This window comes from Engystomops pustulosus, chromosome 8 (genome assembly GCF_040894005.1).
Source record: "Engystomops pustulosus chromosome 8, aEngPut4.maternal, whole genome shotgun sequence".
NCBI lineage: Eukaryota > Metazoa > Chordata > Amphibia > Anura > Leptodactylidae > Engystomops > Engystomops pustulosus.
Window position 1 is genome coordinate 27,275,843 of NC_092418.1, and position 17,193 is coordinate 27,293,035.

General features: G+C 41.4%; 2 protein-coding genes across 7 annotated transcripts in view; one reads left to right on the plus strand and one right to left on the minus strand.

The window, feature by feature from the left end:
• CHLSN (cholesin) overlaps positions 1-17,193 on the plus strand; it is a 147,263-nt gene that overhangs the window by 25,898 nt on the left and 104,172 nt on the right. The window lies entirely within an intron of this gene.
• GPER1 (G protein-coupled estrogen receptor 1) lies at positions 2,814-15,789 on the minus strand. 2 transcript variants are annotated; one of them, XM_072120422.1, is made up of 2 exons: positions 15,016-15,789; positions 2,814-5,075 (listed from the first exon to the last, which is right to left on the minus strand). In XM_072120422.1, exon 2 carries the CDS (start codon positions 4,755-4,757, stop codon positions 3,675-3,677), a length of 1,083 nt encoding a protein of 360 aa, XP_071976523.1. In that variant the 5' UTR covers positions 4,758-5,075; positions 15,016-15,789; the 3' UTR covers positions 2,814-3,674. The 2 variants fall into 2 exon arrangements, with proteins under 2 accessions (XP_071976523.1, XP_071976524.1); XM_072120423.1 differs by lacking the exon at positions 15,016-15,789 and adding an exon at positions 12,080-12,149.

Sequence of the window (17,193 nt, forward strand, 5' to 3'; positions counted from 1 at the left end):
ACTATTGTCCTCTTCATCTCGACTTCCGGTGCTTGTCTTTTTTAATCATGACACACTGGAAAAAAAGACTTATAAAAAGTAGCTACAGAGCGATATCAGAGGTGATATCCAGTGCTCCGGGCTGCAAATTATTCATGCCTCCTGTGTGATGTCAGCTCCCTCTCCAACATGGGAGAAGGGGTTATCTATCACACAAGAGGCGTGAATTCACACCTCTCGCTTAACATCACCTCCCTCTCCCAGCATAGGGTGACGTCACGTGAGAGGCGTGAATAATTAGCAGTCCGGAGCACCGGATATTGCATCCTTTTGCTTTCTAGCTGTTTTTTTATAACTTTTTTTTCATGCGATTCCGGAAAGTCAAGATTATAGAAGACCAGCGTGGGGGTGACATTAAGAGGACAATAGGCGAATGTCGTTTAATTTTGCTTTATGATCATGGTTCTTGATTCCTGTGTTGGAGTTGTACTTTTTTTCTTCTTGAACTTTGCTCAGCGAAAGTGTCAGAGTTTACAGGCCCTGCATTGGCCAAAGTGTGGTCTCCTTGGATCATGGGACGATACTGCCAATCACAAGCAACACTTGTAATGACAAGTGTTGTTCCTTTGTCCGAGGAGGCTGCAGATTGGCCAAAGTGGGTCCCATGAAAGCACAGTTGCCGAAGACTGAAAGTACTGTTGTAATGCAGGAACTAGGAGCCAGAGAAGGGTTAGCACAATTCTTTTGTTTTGAATGCCTTCACTACCGAGCCCCAAAGGTGTTTTTCAAAATGGTTAGATAATACTTTTGAGAGTAGTTAATTGGAAGCTGATTTTACTAGGAATGCTTGCCCATATACTCATACCATCAGATTAGCGCTCACCCCTCATATCACCAAATGAGCCAAGCAGTAGTTTTTAAAGGCAATTACTACCTTAAATTTAAAGGGGCTTTTTTTGATACTAAAATCCTCATACTTAACCTCTTTCTTAACATGATCCTCCCAATTCTGTAATGAGGGAGATCACTTTTGGAGACAATCACAGTGGCCTCAGCAGTGACGTACTCTGTATGTAGAGGTCAACATTGAGGCTTGTGATTGGCTGCACATTGGACTTGATGGGTTCCCTCACTTGTGTTTCCTGGCTAATAGAGATCATATGTAATGTCTTTTCTCATACACATCTCCAACTACTTTGAATGTTGGTGATTTCTTTTTTCTTACGTAGATTTTAATGGCATCTTTCTGCCCTTTGTAAAAAGTTTCCTGTTTTTACTTTTTAATTACATCACTGGCTTTATCTTATTAAGAGAATGAGTTCAATAGGCCATGTGTTATTTGTGCACATTAGTGGGTGTGATCATGGTCCTGCCAAGCTATAAGGGATCTGCCAGCAAGATACTAATGAAACCTTTTATAAGCATCTCGCAGACTATCGTTGGTGTTTGCAATGTTTTTGTTTCCTAGCATGCTCAGTTTTTGGCCATTGAAACCTTATTTCCCATATGTTGTTTAACTTTTGGGATGGTGTACATTCTTCTCGATTTGCTGAGAACAAAGGTACAATTTATTGCCATTCCCTGACCCCAACACACACACGTAGGATAAAAAATCGTGTATCCACATATTTGACAACATTCTGATTGCTAGGACCTCCACCATTCACAAGAGTTTGGGGGTCTTTTACTCCCCTATGAATAGAAAGATAGAAATAGCTTTGGCTCAGCGTTTCCATAAATAATGTCTGGAAAGTTTTAAACATATAGATAGTAATAGGGCTACTCAACAGGCAATATTTTAATACAATGGATCCTAAAATTCGTGCTCATAGACTCTTGAGTATCAAAGACAAAAAAGAAAAAAGAAACAAAAAGAAGGTCTGTGCAAGGGGAATAGGACTCCCACCTTGTCATTGGTGGTGGCCCCATCAATTAGACTCATATTAATTACAATGTTATTTCCTGTCCTCCGGAAGGGGTGGGGGGTGGGGTGGTGGTAATATATAAACTTGGGACAACTCCGTCAGACACGTGCATTTTACCTACCTTAGAAGTTGAGTAAGTTTGTCATTGTAAGCCTTTACTGTGCTCCAGAGCGGCATTCACTGAAATTTAGAACTGATTTTGGCAAGTAATACTATAGCCACTATACACAAATGAAAAAGTGCATTCTGCATAAAATTTAAGGGGACTTCCCCCTCCGACCTCAGGAAATCACTTTCTCATATGTTCCTAGACTGAGGAGTCCAGGCAATGGCAGATCGGGTCCCCAAGACACTTCCGCCAGGGATGCTATAGTCAAAGACCAGAAATTGCATCAAAATACTTCTAGAATTCCTAGAAAGCTCCTTTACTGGAAATCTGCCGTCTAATTGAAACCTGATAAACCAGGGACACTACTTCATTAATCCAGGCGCCGTGACTGGAGTGAACATCTAATATTTGTTATCCATGGCCTCCTCCTTTCTTAAAGGAAACCTACCATGGGGAATCTATGTTTGGAACAATTTCCCATGAGATTCCTCCTCCCTGCAGCAGCTGCATCTCATTTTTCACTAATTCTTGGGTGCAGATGCTGCAGAAATAAAGTTTAATCCTTAAATATGCTAATTAATTTTAGAGGCTACTGGGGGCGTGGAGTAGCCTTGGACAACTTGAGGGGCAAAGTCAACTCCACGTCTCCAAAAGCCACTACAGACCCGCCTCTCCAAGTTTCGGCCATGCTGTAGCTGCCAGCGACGAGCCTACTTTTGGGGATCTAGTGCTCATGTGCAGACTACGTGATTGCGCCGAGCTCGATTTCTAGAAGAACGGGACATAAAAGCAGGTCTGTAGCGGATACTGGGGGCATACAGTAGTCTTCTTCCCCGGAGCTGCCTGCTCACTGCAAAAGTTGCTTTACAAATTGCTCTCTGTAACACGTAAAAGAAGCAGGTGACATATAATCAGTTCTTTTACTCTTCACGGATATGTCAGACGTTGGAATTATATGGTGATACATTATATCCATAAATGTACATTAACCTGATAAACCATTTTAACAGTTTCCGTACATCTAATGTCATTCCATCTCTGTAACATAAACCAGAACTCAACTGTAGAATGTCTACAAAGATTGTATCATAGCTGTATGGTCTGTAACTTTCCAACAAACCTTGCGCAAATCAATAGTACAAGTGAATGCAAGGAATTTTTTAATACGTTGTATCGGACAAAGTGCTTCCTTCTCCACTTACTTGTCTAAATTTCCCTCCTAAAATAAGTTTCTCTGTAAAATTTTTGCTGAATTATGTCTAGCAAGTCGGACAGAGGCTCAGTTAGGTGTCAGATTACATGGGCGCTCTGGGAGTAATGAGTCACCGCAGCTACGTCTCCTCCCAGCTCAGAGAAGACTGCAAGTACAGATAACAGAGAGGAACTGGAAAATGAAGAATTCTTAAAAACATTATTTTTCCTTTTGAACACACACTGGACTACTGATTTATTCAAAGTTTGTTAAGGTGATGCGCGCTATAAATCACATTTTCCGGAGTATTAGATGGGAAAAATTAGAGTTATGTGTACTATGTAGTCTATTGGGCACCCTTGCAGTCCATTGATGACAGAGTTGCTAGCTGTGTCTTGAATTCTGTTATAAATGGCAACCAGAACATAGATGTGAACAGATCCTTAAACCATTATATAGTTGAGATTATTTACACTCCGCTGTTATATTTGACTTCGGAATGTTCCGAGCTGTCCGGAATGACTGACTTGAGTGATGCTTGGCAGAACCTATTTAAGGCAGACATGTTCCTCTTGTCCTTGATGTACAATCGAAGCTTGTCTCGAAAAGTTTCACCCAGAAAACTGTAAATCAGAGGGTTAAGGCAGCTATTGGAGAATGCTGCCAGGTTGACAATGTGTCCTGTAAGAGGATGGCTGTGCCTAAAAGACTCATTGTCCTGCTGGCCATCAGAGCTTTGCAGTAGTCCGATGCTAATAAATACATTTTCTGGTAGCCAACAGATAAAAAAGACCAAGACTACCACCACAATCATTCTCAGAGCTTTTTGCCTTCTTGGTCTTAGGTTTCGGTGCTTATGTGCCCTGATGAGAACGCGGATAATCAAGGAATAGCAGAGGCCAATAATTGCGAAAGGAATGATGAACCCAAGTGTGATTTCCAACCATTGGATTTCTTTCACATCTGCAAAGCAGAAATGGCCGTCTTCCGTATGCTGGACTTGTACCGCGGTGAACGGCAGCAACGTGGCCGATATAGAGGCCATCCAGATCAATCCACAACTCAAGCGTGCATGCTCTTTAGTCCGGAAAATATTGGATTTCATCACTTTCGTCAGTGCAATGTATCTGTCAAAGCTCATCCATGTAAGAAAGAAAATGCTGCTGTACATATTGATCTGGAGAAACAGGGACATGAAGGTGCAAAGTATGGTAATATCATAATATTTCTCGTTGAGGTTGAAAACCTCGATTAGAGAGTCTGCCACCAGGATAAGATCTGCAGCCGCTAAGTTGATGAAGTACAAATCCGGGATGGTCATCTTTTCTCGAAAACGGATGTTTACGACCAAAATCATGATGTTTCCGATGAATCCGATAGGAAAAAGCAAAACTGTGTAGAGGCAGGATAAGAGGAGCCCAATGAAATAATGCCTGTTGGTGCCCAGAAGGCCACTGTTGGTCAAGTTTTCATTGCAATAGTATGATTCATTGAGGTCTAGTAATGAGAAATTGCAAGTGATGGATGGCTTTGCTGTGCTGTATACATCCATACTGAGACTTTAATTAAAGGGAAATATGTGCAATAAAACAAAATTTGACAGGTTAAGATCCATACTGTGGTCAGCAATAATGGCTTAGCTGTGACCTCCGTGAAGGAGTCAATTACGAGAGATCATTTCTCGAGAGCTTCCTTCCTTTATCACATTGGAAGCTTGATACACAAATAAAAATGTCATATAAAAATAAGCCAGAAAGCATCCTTTATGTTCCTTTACCAAGATCATTTCCACAAAACTGCTGTCTTACGTTGACTTGAGAGAAAATGAACCAAGTTTGTTGGATTCTTCAGTCTTCAGGTTATTCAGAATCTGAAAAACAGAATCATTAGTTACTTGACGATACTTTATCTTTTCGATAGAGGTTGTGGAGGTATTAAATACAACTAGACCTAGGTCCGGGATAGGTGGTAGTGCCTTAAGATAAAGTGATCATTGAGATGAAAGACTGATATGTTATTTACTCTGGGCTAGATTGAAGCAATGGAAATTTTAACAACTTTTTAACAACCGACTGACTGTCAAGTGAGTAGTAATGGTTGTTGGGCCCTGATACTCACCCCCACCCCCAGCTGTCTTTGCCTACTTGATAACTGCCCTAAATGACGCTTCCCAACTGGATGATGCTAACTACATTTCAAAAAAAGGAAGAAAGGAAAAAAGTGGAGGCAAAACAGTTGTCAGCAAACTAAGTCAAGACCAAGAAAGTGACTCAAAACAAACTCACAGAGAGTAATCCCATACATTAGTCACATTAGGATGGCTACACAATACAAAATCAGAAATGCCAATAATAGTCAGAAACACTAGTCTCTGGGAGGCAACTAAGAAACTGTTTAACAAAACCTTTCAAGATGGTAATGCTCTCCAAAGTCATTCATTGTGCTGACAATAATGGGATCCATCATGCCAGATCAACTTTTGAACACATATATGACATTGGTTGCCATGTTTTGTTTTAGTTTTTACCACAGAAATGATGCAATGATTGGGGGGGGGGGGAATTTTCCTACTCAGTCTTTGAATAATTCAACAGTTCAAATAAACATAAGAAACTTTGTAAAATATCTTATCAGAGCAAAGTATCAGCTTTTTGAGATATTTTGGCTCTGCCTCCCAGCTCAAAGAAGACTTCAAATTCACATGCACAGATTACAGAGAGATACAGATACAGGCAGCCCCCTACTTAAGGACACCTGACTTACAGACGGACCCCTCTGCCCACTGTGACCTCTTGTGAAGCTCTATGGATGCTTTACTTTGGTCCCAGGCTGCAATGATCAGCTGTAAGGTGTCTGTAATGAAGCTTTATTGGTAATCCTTGATCCCATTACAGCAAAAATGTAGAAAATCCAATTGTCACTGGGACAAAAAAATTTTTTGTCTTGAGGTACAATTAGAAAATATATAGTTCCGACTTGCATACAAATTCAACTTAAGTACAAACCCAAGGAACCTATCCTGTACGTAACCCCGGGACTGCCTGTATAACTGGAAATGAGTTGAACACTCAGGCCTTGTTTGGTGTTCTTAACAATTTTTGTGGAAAATATTCTCTGTCCAAAATTAGGTGGATTTCGCAATGACATTTAAAAACAATTCCTCTGTGGTTCAACACTAGTGTATATATATTTTATAAAATACTTTTTTCCTCTTAATTCTCAGATTGTCTGTGAGATACAGTTCAATAAAGCTTCAGCTGCAGCCAATGTGCCCTGAGAACGAGACCTCTGGTTCTTCTAGATTCCAAATCAATTGGCTGCGTTGAAGTGGCCTATTTGCCGTCATCCTCAGTTTATTTACATTGGACTGGGACGCACTTCACCCTGTTTGTCCTATTTTCTTCTTAAATCCCAACGCAACAAAACTTATTGTTTAATCTCTAACCTCTAATTTCCCCCGGGACGTCTTGGTGGTTTGTTTAGACTGGCTTCCAGTGGTCTTCTGTCATGAGATTTGTCAAGCATAACCGGGAGTAGCATATTCTATTGGGATACATTCAAGTCACATGGAATTTACTTATTGCTTGATGGTATTTTACAGGTAAACGTTGGAAAAACCGTTGCTATCATCTAGTGGCATTAGGGTATTCCTGGTACCCCTGACACTCCTATATGCAGACCCTTACACACTGGTCAGTGGTCTTGCTAATGTAGGCCATTACTGACAACATTTACGATTTTGGTTGTTTTTTTGTAGGACATTTCACAATGGAAGAGGTCTCGTACCTCAGATAATTTTCGTGACTGCTTGTTAAACTTTTTTTAGCCCTTTTCCTTCAAGTGTCAACATTTGATGGTATGGCCACCCAAAGTCTAAACTCCATTGCCCTTGAGCCAGTTTGGTCTAAGAAACTTGCTCTATGCTTGTGGATTGCCTGGACCGAACCTCAAATCACTGCAGTGAATTCAACATGGTCGTTGGTTCAGCAATTAAAGGGTCATCCCGCCAAATCCTGCGATCGCATTTAACAAGTTTCTCAAGTCAAACTCGGTTGTGGGTTACTGGTTTAAGGCTGATCTCAGATGGTTGTAACATGATCACATTTTTTTCTTCCATTTTACGGTCACGATTTCCTAATCGCCTATGGTTTATCACTACTGAGTGTAGTGTAGCATAGAGTTCAACATTTTTGGTTATATAGATCTGCAAAAGATATAGGTGTTTGAAGGGAACCTGTCATCAGCAATTGGCCTAATAAACCACTACCAGTATGTTTTCGAACAGCGTAACACCTTCTAGATTTTGTTTCTTCCATGACCCAGTGTGGTGGCATCATCCAGAAAATCAACTTTGAAGTGAGATGTAAATTGGTTGTATACAGTCAAGGAAAAGGAGAGTTTAAGGTTGGGAGCTCCTAACGCCACTTCCTCTGTGATTGACATCATGCATCGGACTTCAGGAGATCTAGTTAGTGATGTCTCTGGATGCAGGTCCATCAATAACAGTGAGGGGGCTTTCTAAGGAAAAGGGAGCTTGACTTCATTGTTAAAATCTCCGCCTCCTTGACTTTATACAACCAATTAACATCTCATTTCAAAGTTGATTTTCTGGATGATGCCACCACACTGGACCATGGGAGAAACATGATCTGGAAGGTGTTGAGCTGCCTGGCAACATACTGGCAGTGGTTTATTAGGTCAATTGCTGCTGATAGGTTCCCTTTAAAGGGTGTTGTCCAGCTCCCACATCACCCAACAAGTAAGGTACTAAGGTAGAGAAAGGTACCATATATAAGAGTGGCCTTGACTTTTTGTGCAACTGTAGTCACAGCCCCCCCCCCTACTATACTGAAAAGTCAATTTACTCCAGAATTTTCCTGAATTTTCTCTAAAATGACAATTGGAGAAATTGGAAAGGTTTGTCTTTTAAGCTTAAAAACCGGGGATACATATCGTTGGTTTTACTTGTAAGGCTACATTCACACTACCGTATTGAGGACGTATATACGGCCGACGTATATACGGCTGACATACGTCCTCCATAGACGGCAATGGGCACACGGCGCCCTACGTGCGGCACCGTACCGCTCCATACCCGGGAAAAAGATAGTACCTGTCCTATCTTTTCCCGTAATATGGCGCCGTGCGCCATGTATCTCTATGGAGAGGGGCGGGGGTGAGCTGCACTCACCTCCTCCTCCTCTCCCCGTCCACTGCCGTTGCCCGCTACGGTACGGTACGGGCGGGCAACGGCAGTGTGAATGTAGCCTAAGTGGTTTGCGAGCAGGGGGACCCCCTTTAAATGCTACTACATTATAAAAACAGATCTAATCCTGATCTGTGCCCCTTTTACCATCACCTATTTGGGAATGGCACTATGTCCATGTGCTATAAAGAATGTATCATTCCTTGTTGGGCCCAAAATATACTACTTCAGCAATGGCTGACCTCCTGACAGGTGGGTTTTCAGCACATTGAGGCAATGACACCTCTCTTCACACCGTCTTGTTTATCCTGTGTTTTTATCATGGTCTCCTGAGTGAATGTGGGATGCCAGGTGCTCCATTGTGCAGGTAAGTGTTTCTCTATGTATATGCATCTACCTGAAAGGGGCTGTGTGTACACAGCTAAATGTTTGATCGTCCTTTGAAGATGTGCGTTCAGTATTTGTGCATAGTTTTCACCCGCTAATGACACAATTATACACAATTATTCTCAATTAAAAAGTATTAAAATAATTGAACATTTATTTCCAATTTTAAGGCACATATAGATGAAATCAAAGTTAACCGAACCCACCAGTTTTGGTATAGCCAACCCATTATCTTATATTGTCATTAGCATAAGGATTTAATACCACCAGAGGTGTCAGGGAGTAGCCAATTAAATCTGAACGCATGCACAAACTGAATACAGGCGGTCCCCTACTTAAGGACACCCGACTCTAGACTGCAATGATCAGCTGTAAGGTGTCTGTAATGAAGCTTTATTGATGATCCTTGGTCCCAATACAGCAAATAAATGTTAAACTCCAATTGTCACCGGGGCAAAAAAAATTTTTTGTCTGGATCTACAATTATAAAATATACAGTTTCGACTTACATAAAAATTCAACTTAAGAACAAACCTCCAGAACCCATCTTGTACGTAACCTGGGGACTGCCTCTATATGAATCAGGGAGTCAGGAGGTATAAATGTTGTTCCATTAAAAGTTATGGAAAGTAGATCATTTCAGTTCTGTACAACTCTACAGGAGGTCCCCTACTTAAGAACACCTGACTTACAGACGACCCCTAGTTACAAATGGACCTCAATTGTCACAGAGACCATAAAAAAATTTGGCTGGGGTTACAGTTATAAAATATACAGTTCCGACTTACTTACAAATTCAACTTAAGAACAAACCTACAGAACCTCTCCTGTACATAACCCTGGGGCTGCCTGTATCCCTAAATGAAGGTAGTTCCTGAAGGCTCAAAGTACGATTTTCTCATCTGTAGAAAGAGATGTGAAAGGTGACAGTACAGTATGGAGGTGGCCATAGAGCTGGACCAACGGATGGATTTTGATGGGACTTGTCAACCATCTGATATGCCGAAACCCTTGGTTCAAAAGAGACATGAAACCCCCATGAGAGGAGTCTTTAGATTCTCTAGATTTCTACCCACCCCCCATTCATAATACATGCATCCTCAGTCAAACCTAGGTTGCATATATATATATATATATATTTGGGGGTTCAGGGGGACAATTTTCTATCATCAGGCGCTGTACTATAGTCATGGTCATAAAGTCTTATCTTTACTTTTGTCAAGTTGAACAATAACCTGGCACATGGTAAATTGGGTGCACTTTATAAGGAAGGGAGGGGTTTGGTATTGTTCTTTTCTTTTTTGGTTTAGGGAATTTAAAAATAAACATGGGAATCATCCAGACAGTTGTCTTAATGCCTGCGGATAGATGTCCATGTATACAATGCTGGAAGAGAACACTTAAGGTTCTGTCCAAAGCTAAAAAATCCAGGAAATCGGCCCTTGAGTGTTGCGTGTAGCCTTAGCTGGCCTCCCTCCTGTGCATTGTGCTATTCACGTGAAAAATGACATAGATGTGGCTAAAGATATCACACAGAACATTGCAGACATTTCTAAATCGGACATGGAGCAGAAGCAAACTTCTCATGAGGTTTATGACAGCGCATGATGCATTAAAACTCTGGACCCCAATTAAATGTGCAAAGAACAAGAAATATAAGCCAAAAGTATGAAGCAACAAGTATGGTCCATCTGTGACTGGGCCATATGGACTTTTTCAGGAGGTTTTCCAGGTCACATTAAAACCCCTTGGGGTAGAAACCCCAAAAAACCTGCATTTCTCCGGCGCCCTATTCCCATGGTTTGTCCCCCCATCTGGTTGTGTACAGTCCCAGTTGGATGTGACCCCTAAAAACATAGACATTATGGGCTGACACCGGTGCTGGAATGGGGAAGAGCAGGGTCATGTGACTGTTGCCTACAATGGTCAAGGTGTAAGTGGCCCCCACTACCACAACATAATCAGGTGCCTAAGGGTTATCATGGAAGCTCACTGCCTAGTAATCACGCCATGCCTAAGGCTGAATTTACACGAACGTATGCCCGCCGGGCGGGCATACATCCGGCGCAATGGAGAGGAGAAGGGGTGACGCCTGTAAACCCGTCCCCCATACGGTTGTGTGAAATCGGCCTAAGATTGGGAAAAATTGGATTGTCTGTTCACCTGCCAATCCGGCAACGCAGCTCATCTTCGAGTGGGAGAAATATTGCCATGTGCAGTGTATGAAGATATCATAGCATCTGGTTCCCACTAACAATACAGCTCATCCTGGAGACTATACACAGTGTGGTATTATACTATTGGGGTCATAGCATGACAGCACTATATATGTATTGTACCTTTCATATAATCCTGTCTCGTTCCTCGTTTCCTACCTGTCTACTTACATAGTAAATAGCTGTACGTGCCTAGATATGAATAATGTGCTGCCAAAATGGAAAGAATTGGCGATATACGTGACTATTATTGAAAAAGCCAAAATCCATACATTAAGCAGAAAGACATTCCTCTCCTAGTATCAGATCTATCTGGTAGATAGCAGGCTGCGCTATCCCTGCTCTGAATGTATCCAGAATGATAATACGCAGAGGAGAAGGTGCTGCATGCTATATCTCAGGGCAGATATGTATATGCAGCTGGGCCAGGTACACACGTGCAAGTAATAGGGATTATTCCTCAACTTGCTTTTCCTTGGATAGGATATATGATTTCTTGGTGCCCCCACCCAACAACTTCACATAAATCCATAGGACAAGTGACTACAAGAAACTTTGTAAATAAATTTATCAGAAGAAAGTGCTTCCTTCTCCACTTTTATCTTATTATAGGGGACGCAGAATACAGAAGCTCTATGGAGAGGGGTGGGGGGAGCAGGTAGCCACAGCAGCTAGGTCTCCACCTACCCACACACAAGATACAGACTGCAGACAACGTGAAGGCTACAAGTCACATAATGATCAGAAACAGTGTTATTCCTCATGTACACACTCTGTATATTGCAAAGTTTCTGGAAAACATGGCTGCTATCTACCAAAAACAGCACCACACCTGCCCATGGTTTGTGATGGTTTTGCAACTCAGCTGCATAGTGATGAACAGAAATGAGTTGCAGTAGCTGTACAAACCATGGTTAGGTGTGGCGCTTTGCTTGTAGAAGAAGACAGCCTTTTTTTCAACCTCTGGACAAACCCTTTAAATATACTTTGGTCATGTATACACCCTGATGGCTCACTTAGAGGAAACCTACTATTTTGATTTGATACATTATGAAGCAAACATACCTTGAGAATGCTGTAGCTACACTGATGCAGGATCATAACTTGGTTAATCCCTGAGCTGAGTCGTTTTGCTGAAAAAACAATTATAACATTCAGGACCGTGGGAGAGCTGGGGCAGGCTGGCTGCCTAGATCAACACATTAGACACTGAGCTTGTAATTACAAATGGAGGTTAGTCAAGCATGACTAATCAATCTGAGCTGGATCACTCATACACAGCAGCTGGGTGAGGGTGCAGCAATTGATTATTCTGTCTGGCAAGGAGAAGAGTGCTTGCATCATCCTCTCCTGCAGAGAAAAACTCACGTGCTAGGAGAAGCACTGAACCAAGCGCTGAAGCAGCCATAGAAGAGACAGAGCTTCATTATCATAATGTTATATCTGTTTTATCAGTAAAACCACTCAACTCAGGGATTAAACAGGATATGTTTCTGCATCAGTGTAGCTACAGCATTCTCAAGGTATGTTTGCTTCATAATGCATAAAATCAAATGGTAGGTTTCCTTTAAAGAGCTAGTCCTAACTACGGTTGTCCTAACCACAGCATTGAGGATAACATCCCAATTCCTGTGGGTACGACAGCTGGGACCCCAGCACTAATGGGTGGGATATTTCACTTCTATGGTAATATTTCAATTCTTCTGTAAATAGCCAAGATTTGTCCACTTGCTCCCATAGAACTGAATAGTGTGAACAGTGGGGTCCTTTGTATTGGCCCCTCACCGTTTACAAAGTTATCCCCTACCCTGAAGATCTGGACAATCCCTTTAATTTTAGAACATTATAGGGTAGGAGATCATTTTTTGCTGTAGGTAATCCCCTTTTAGTTTAAATTTGGGTTTATAATAGATCTTTTGATAACCTCCAGGTAATTATTAGAAATGTATATATTCTACATTATTTTATCAATCTGTCAAATGTCTAATTCACTTGACTTTATGGAATGTTTTATATAGGTGTAGGGGAGGTTTTTTCCTTTACTTTCTTCATCAACCATGATGAAAATCACACTTATATCTAGATGCAGCCGAGTGTGGCGCCCCCCTCCTGTTACACCGATATCCCATATGTATTTTTAGTATGATTGCATAGGAGGAAATACAGAAACGCTTTACATCTCACTTATTAAATGAGGCGCATACTCAAGTCTCCAGATATAGCTCTGGTGAGTTTAGTGCACAGTGTGAGGGTCCATTTGTCTGATGCCCGTATAACATCTCTCCTGGGGCCTATAATGCAGATTTAGATTCATTTTGGATTATGGGACAAATGTGGCTGCAAATTCTCAGGGGATTTCTCCACTCCTCTTGAGAGAGGAGCGATCCACAATGATGAGGTTGAAATGTACAGCATTGTGTAAAAATGTAGCTTTAAAGGGAACCTGTCATCAAACGTGACCCCTTTAAATGATTAGCCCCCTCAGGTAGTGTATGAAATGTACAATTTTGCCTATTTAAAAAATGAGTCATGTGACAATGAGCTGAGTAGAGTCATAATTACCTGAAATGAGTAATGGCTCAGAGACGGGGGGGGGGGGGGGGGATATATAAGTTCAGAAGCCCCTATACTGTATTAAAGCTGTCGGATGTTACACGCCAGAACTGGCAACAAAGAGTATTGGATAGTTGGATGAAACTGTTGCAGGAACTGCATGGACTTCTTGATTGTCACCCAGCTTTCCCAAAATCTGCTATGGAGGAAAATCCATTATGTTACATTACCACAAGTTGTCAAATTTGACAAACTGCATTAGTATTGATGGAAAAGCCAAATTTGGAGCTGGTGCAAATGGTAAAGACCTTTACACACGTGGCATAGTAGTGCAAATTTGGGGTTTGAGTCTGTCCTCCATACCTGTTATTACCAGACATTACTATCACGAATATATTACATGAAATTAAATTAAGTTTCCTGCTGTAGACGGGGAACGTGCTTCAGTAACTCAACCTATAGCAGTCAGTGGCACAGCAGAAATTTACATGTCCATGCGTGTCATCCTGGTACATGTAGTACCTCTTCTCATGAACCCTGGTGACCATTAGACCGATCCTTCCAACAATACTGTTAGATCATTCATCAGTGATTATTAAAACGATTCTGGATCTATTAACCACAACCTTGACATAAATAGGAATTGAACTCTCGTAATTATAATGGATCAGGACTGACATACTTTCTATTAGTCCCTCACATAAGGATAATTACAATAGATTTCTATCTGTCCAGGACTATTGGATCATTGATAAAAAAAAAAAAAATAGCCTTCACCTTTCTGGACTATTGTCAATAGATTTCTATGTAAATGTCCCTGTTCAAAAATGATTGCCAAAATTGTCCAAAATTCCGGAATTCTTATGCTTTATTTCATATTAATATCATCTTTCAACTGGGGATCAGCCATGAATCTAGGAGTTAATACATAGACTCTAGATGACCCATGATTATAATTTTAGCATCCGTCCATCCCAAGTCATTGTGAGGATGTGTCTGTCCGCTTTGTCTGTCACTATTGTACGTGTTTTGTACCTTCTGACAGATAATCCCCGGATAATATAGGTCACAAATACCGTCCCAAGGGAATTGGAAGTCATCGACCTCGGACTATCATTTTCTCCACATTATTGGATTGACATGTGTGGTTGGTGGCTTACCCTCTCCTGCCTCGTCCCACATGTATAATCCAGGCAGCGTACAGCATATACAACATAACACAATCTTGAAGGCAAAGTAAAACAAAAGATGAAGTTTATCATCCATATTTGGCATCTCCTATACATTGGATCCTACAGCTTTCCGAATACATAGGGTCGTAGGGTCAATTGCTCTACAGGCTTTCCCGATGCAAGAAGGTTCAATATCTGGTCACCTGTTCTGAGACCTTCCCCAGATCCCTACATAGACCATTCAGCAGATATAGTAGGTACCAGTAGATGGATTACCTTTCTAGCTTGTCATGTTCTCCTCGTCAGGCATCCAGAAGATCCTCACGAGACATCAGAGACCACATATGATGAGACATCAGGGACCACATATGCAGAGCCGTCTCCCTCTCCGCCGCTCGCTGCCTCATAGCGTATGTAGCAGAGGTGTCACCTATTTGTAGGATTCATTAGCAGTGAAAAAAAACTTGGTGGGACAATCGTCTGGAATAAAGACCTCTCCTCCTAGAGGACAGGGATTTTAGGAGCCGCGTGGTGGAGTTCATTCCTAATGTCCTTGGCAACAGACTGGTGCTTCATAGATTCCCAGGGTTGTTCTAATTTGTGTTTGGTGGAAGTGCTGCTGCACGGGCTTCCTTTAAAGGCTCTGCTTAACCCTTCCCCTGCCGCCTGCAGACAGCCCAGGTTCCAGCCATGTCTCGGATTCCTTCTCCTTGTCTGTGGCTTGTCCTCTGTGGTTGGGGTTACTTGTTGTTGCTGACATGTTACTCTTGTTTTCGTCTCTTCTAGTCGTCGCGTCTCTCTGCGCCTGTAATTAGCGCCATTCAGTTTTCTGTCCACATAATTGTGAATAATTAATTCTGGTAATTGTATCACTTGAGATCATTTAGCATTTAGTGTGAATTCTTAGTTGTTCTATTTCAGCGTTTTAGGTTACTGGCCCTTTAAATCATTCTTTCTCCATTTGCATTTTCCTCTTCACTCCTTTTCTCTCAGTTCTTTGACCTTCTCTCTGTTTCACATCTTTTTCCTTTCTCCTCCGCCTGCTCATTCCTCTTCTCAGCTCATTCCTTCTCCTCTACGGTCCATTGCCTCTATCTCTGTTCATCTTCCAACTCATCTCCTCATCCTCACTCTGTCTTCGCTGTCCTCTATTCACCACATTCTCCTTTTTTCCTTCTTGGCTTCATCTCATTTGTTTTAAGCTGTTTATTCCTTTATAGAATTATCTTCTCCATCTCTTTCCTATCAAGTTTTTGTTCTTTCATATTATTATTTTGCTGCCTCTTTATTATCTTCCCTTTTATCTTATTGCGGCTCCTCTTTTATTCTCTATCACTTTCTTTATCCTCTTTTATTTTCATTGTCTTTCTTTTCACTACTTTTTCTGCCTTCCTTCTTATATCTTTTCTGTGACTTGGGACCCTTCTCCTCCTCGGGGGCCCCTGAACACAGTCAAACTAAACCCCACCTGATTGCAGCCCTGGTAATCTGTAGGCAGCATGTTATAGAGCACTGAGTACACATTGTAATATCTGCAGGTGGCATGTTACAGAGCAGGAGGAACCAAGCATATTGTACATCTTGTCCAATATGCAGGCAGTATCTTATAGAGCAGAAGGAGCTGAGCAGATTGTACATAGTGTCCTATCTGCAGGCAGCATGTTATAGAACAGGAGGAGCTGAGTAGATAGTACATAGTGTCCTATCTGCAGACAGCATGATATAAAGTAGAAGTAGCTGAGCAGATTGTACATAGTGACTTATCTGCAGGCATCATATTATAGAGCAAGAGGAGCTGAGCAGATTATACATAGTGTCCTATCTGCAGGCAGCATGTTATAGAGCAGAAGGAACTGAGCAGATTGTACCTAGTCTCCTATCTGCTGGAGGTGCTAAGTATATTGTACATAGTGTCCTATCTGCAGGCAGCATGTTATAGAGCAGGAGGAGCTGAGCAGATTGTACATAGTGTCCTATCTGCAGGCAGCATGTTGTGTCTTTATCCATATTCATTCCTTCTTTCATTTCCTCTTCCTTACTTAAGGGACTTCTTTCTCACGGTATTTTGCATATTTGTTATCTCTTTCTTTCTCTTTGTCTCGGTTTTGTGTTTCTCACATACACAGTGGAGAGCTGAGGAAGCTCCCATTGATTTTGCATTTGCACTTGTTAAGGCCATAATTCAGACTGATTTCTCTTTTGTATAATGTCCATAATTAATTTTGATGACCCCTAATGACAGAAAGGCAGGAAAAGCCTTATGTTTTTTTCTGAATGATATATGATGTGTGGCTATTGGACCCAATAACTACCCATTTTCAGCTGTAAATATGTCCACTGGGTGTCATTTATCAGCGTTTGGTCTTTTAATATAGCAAGCGTGAAGATTTCTGTGTCTCTGTTATTTGATGATGCGGCTTTTTTTTAATCTGTGAGTCAACATTAAAGGCACAG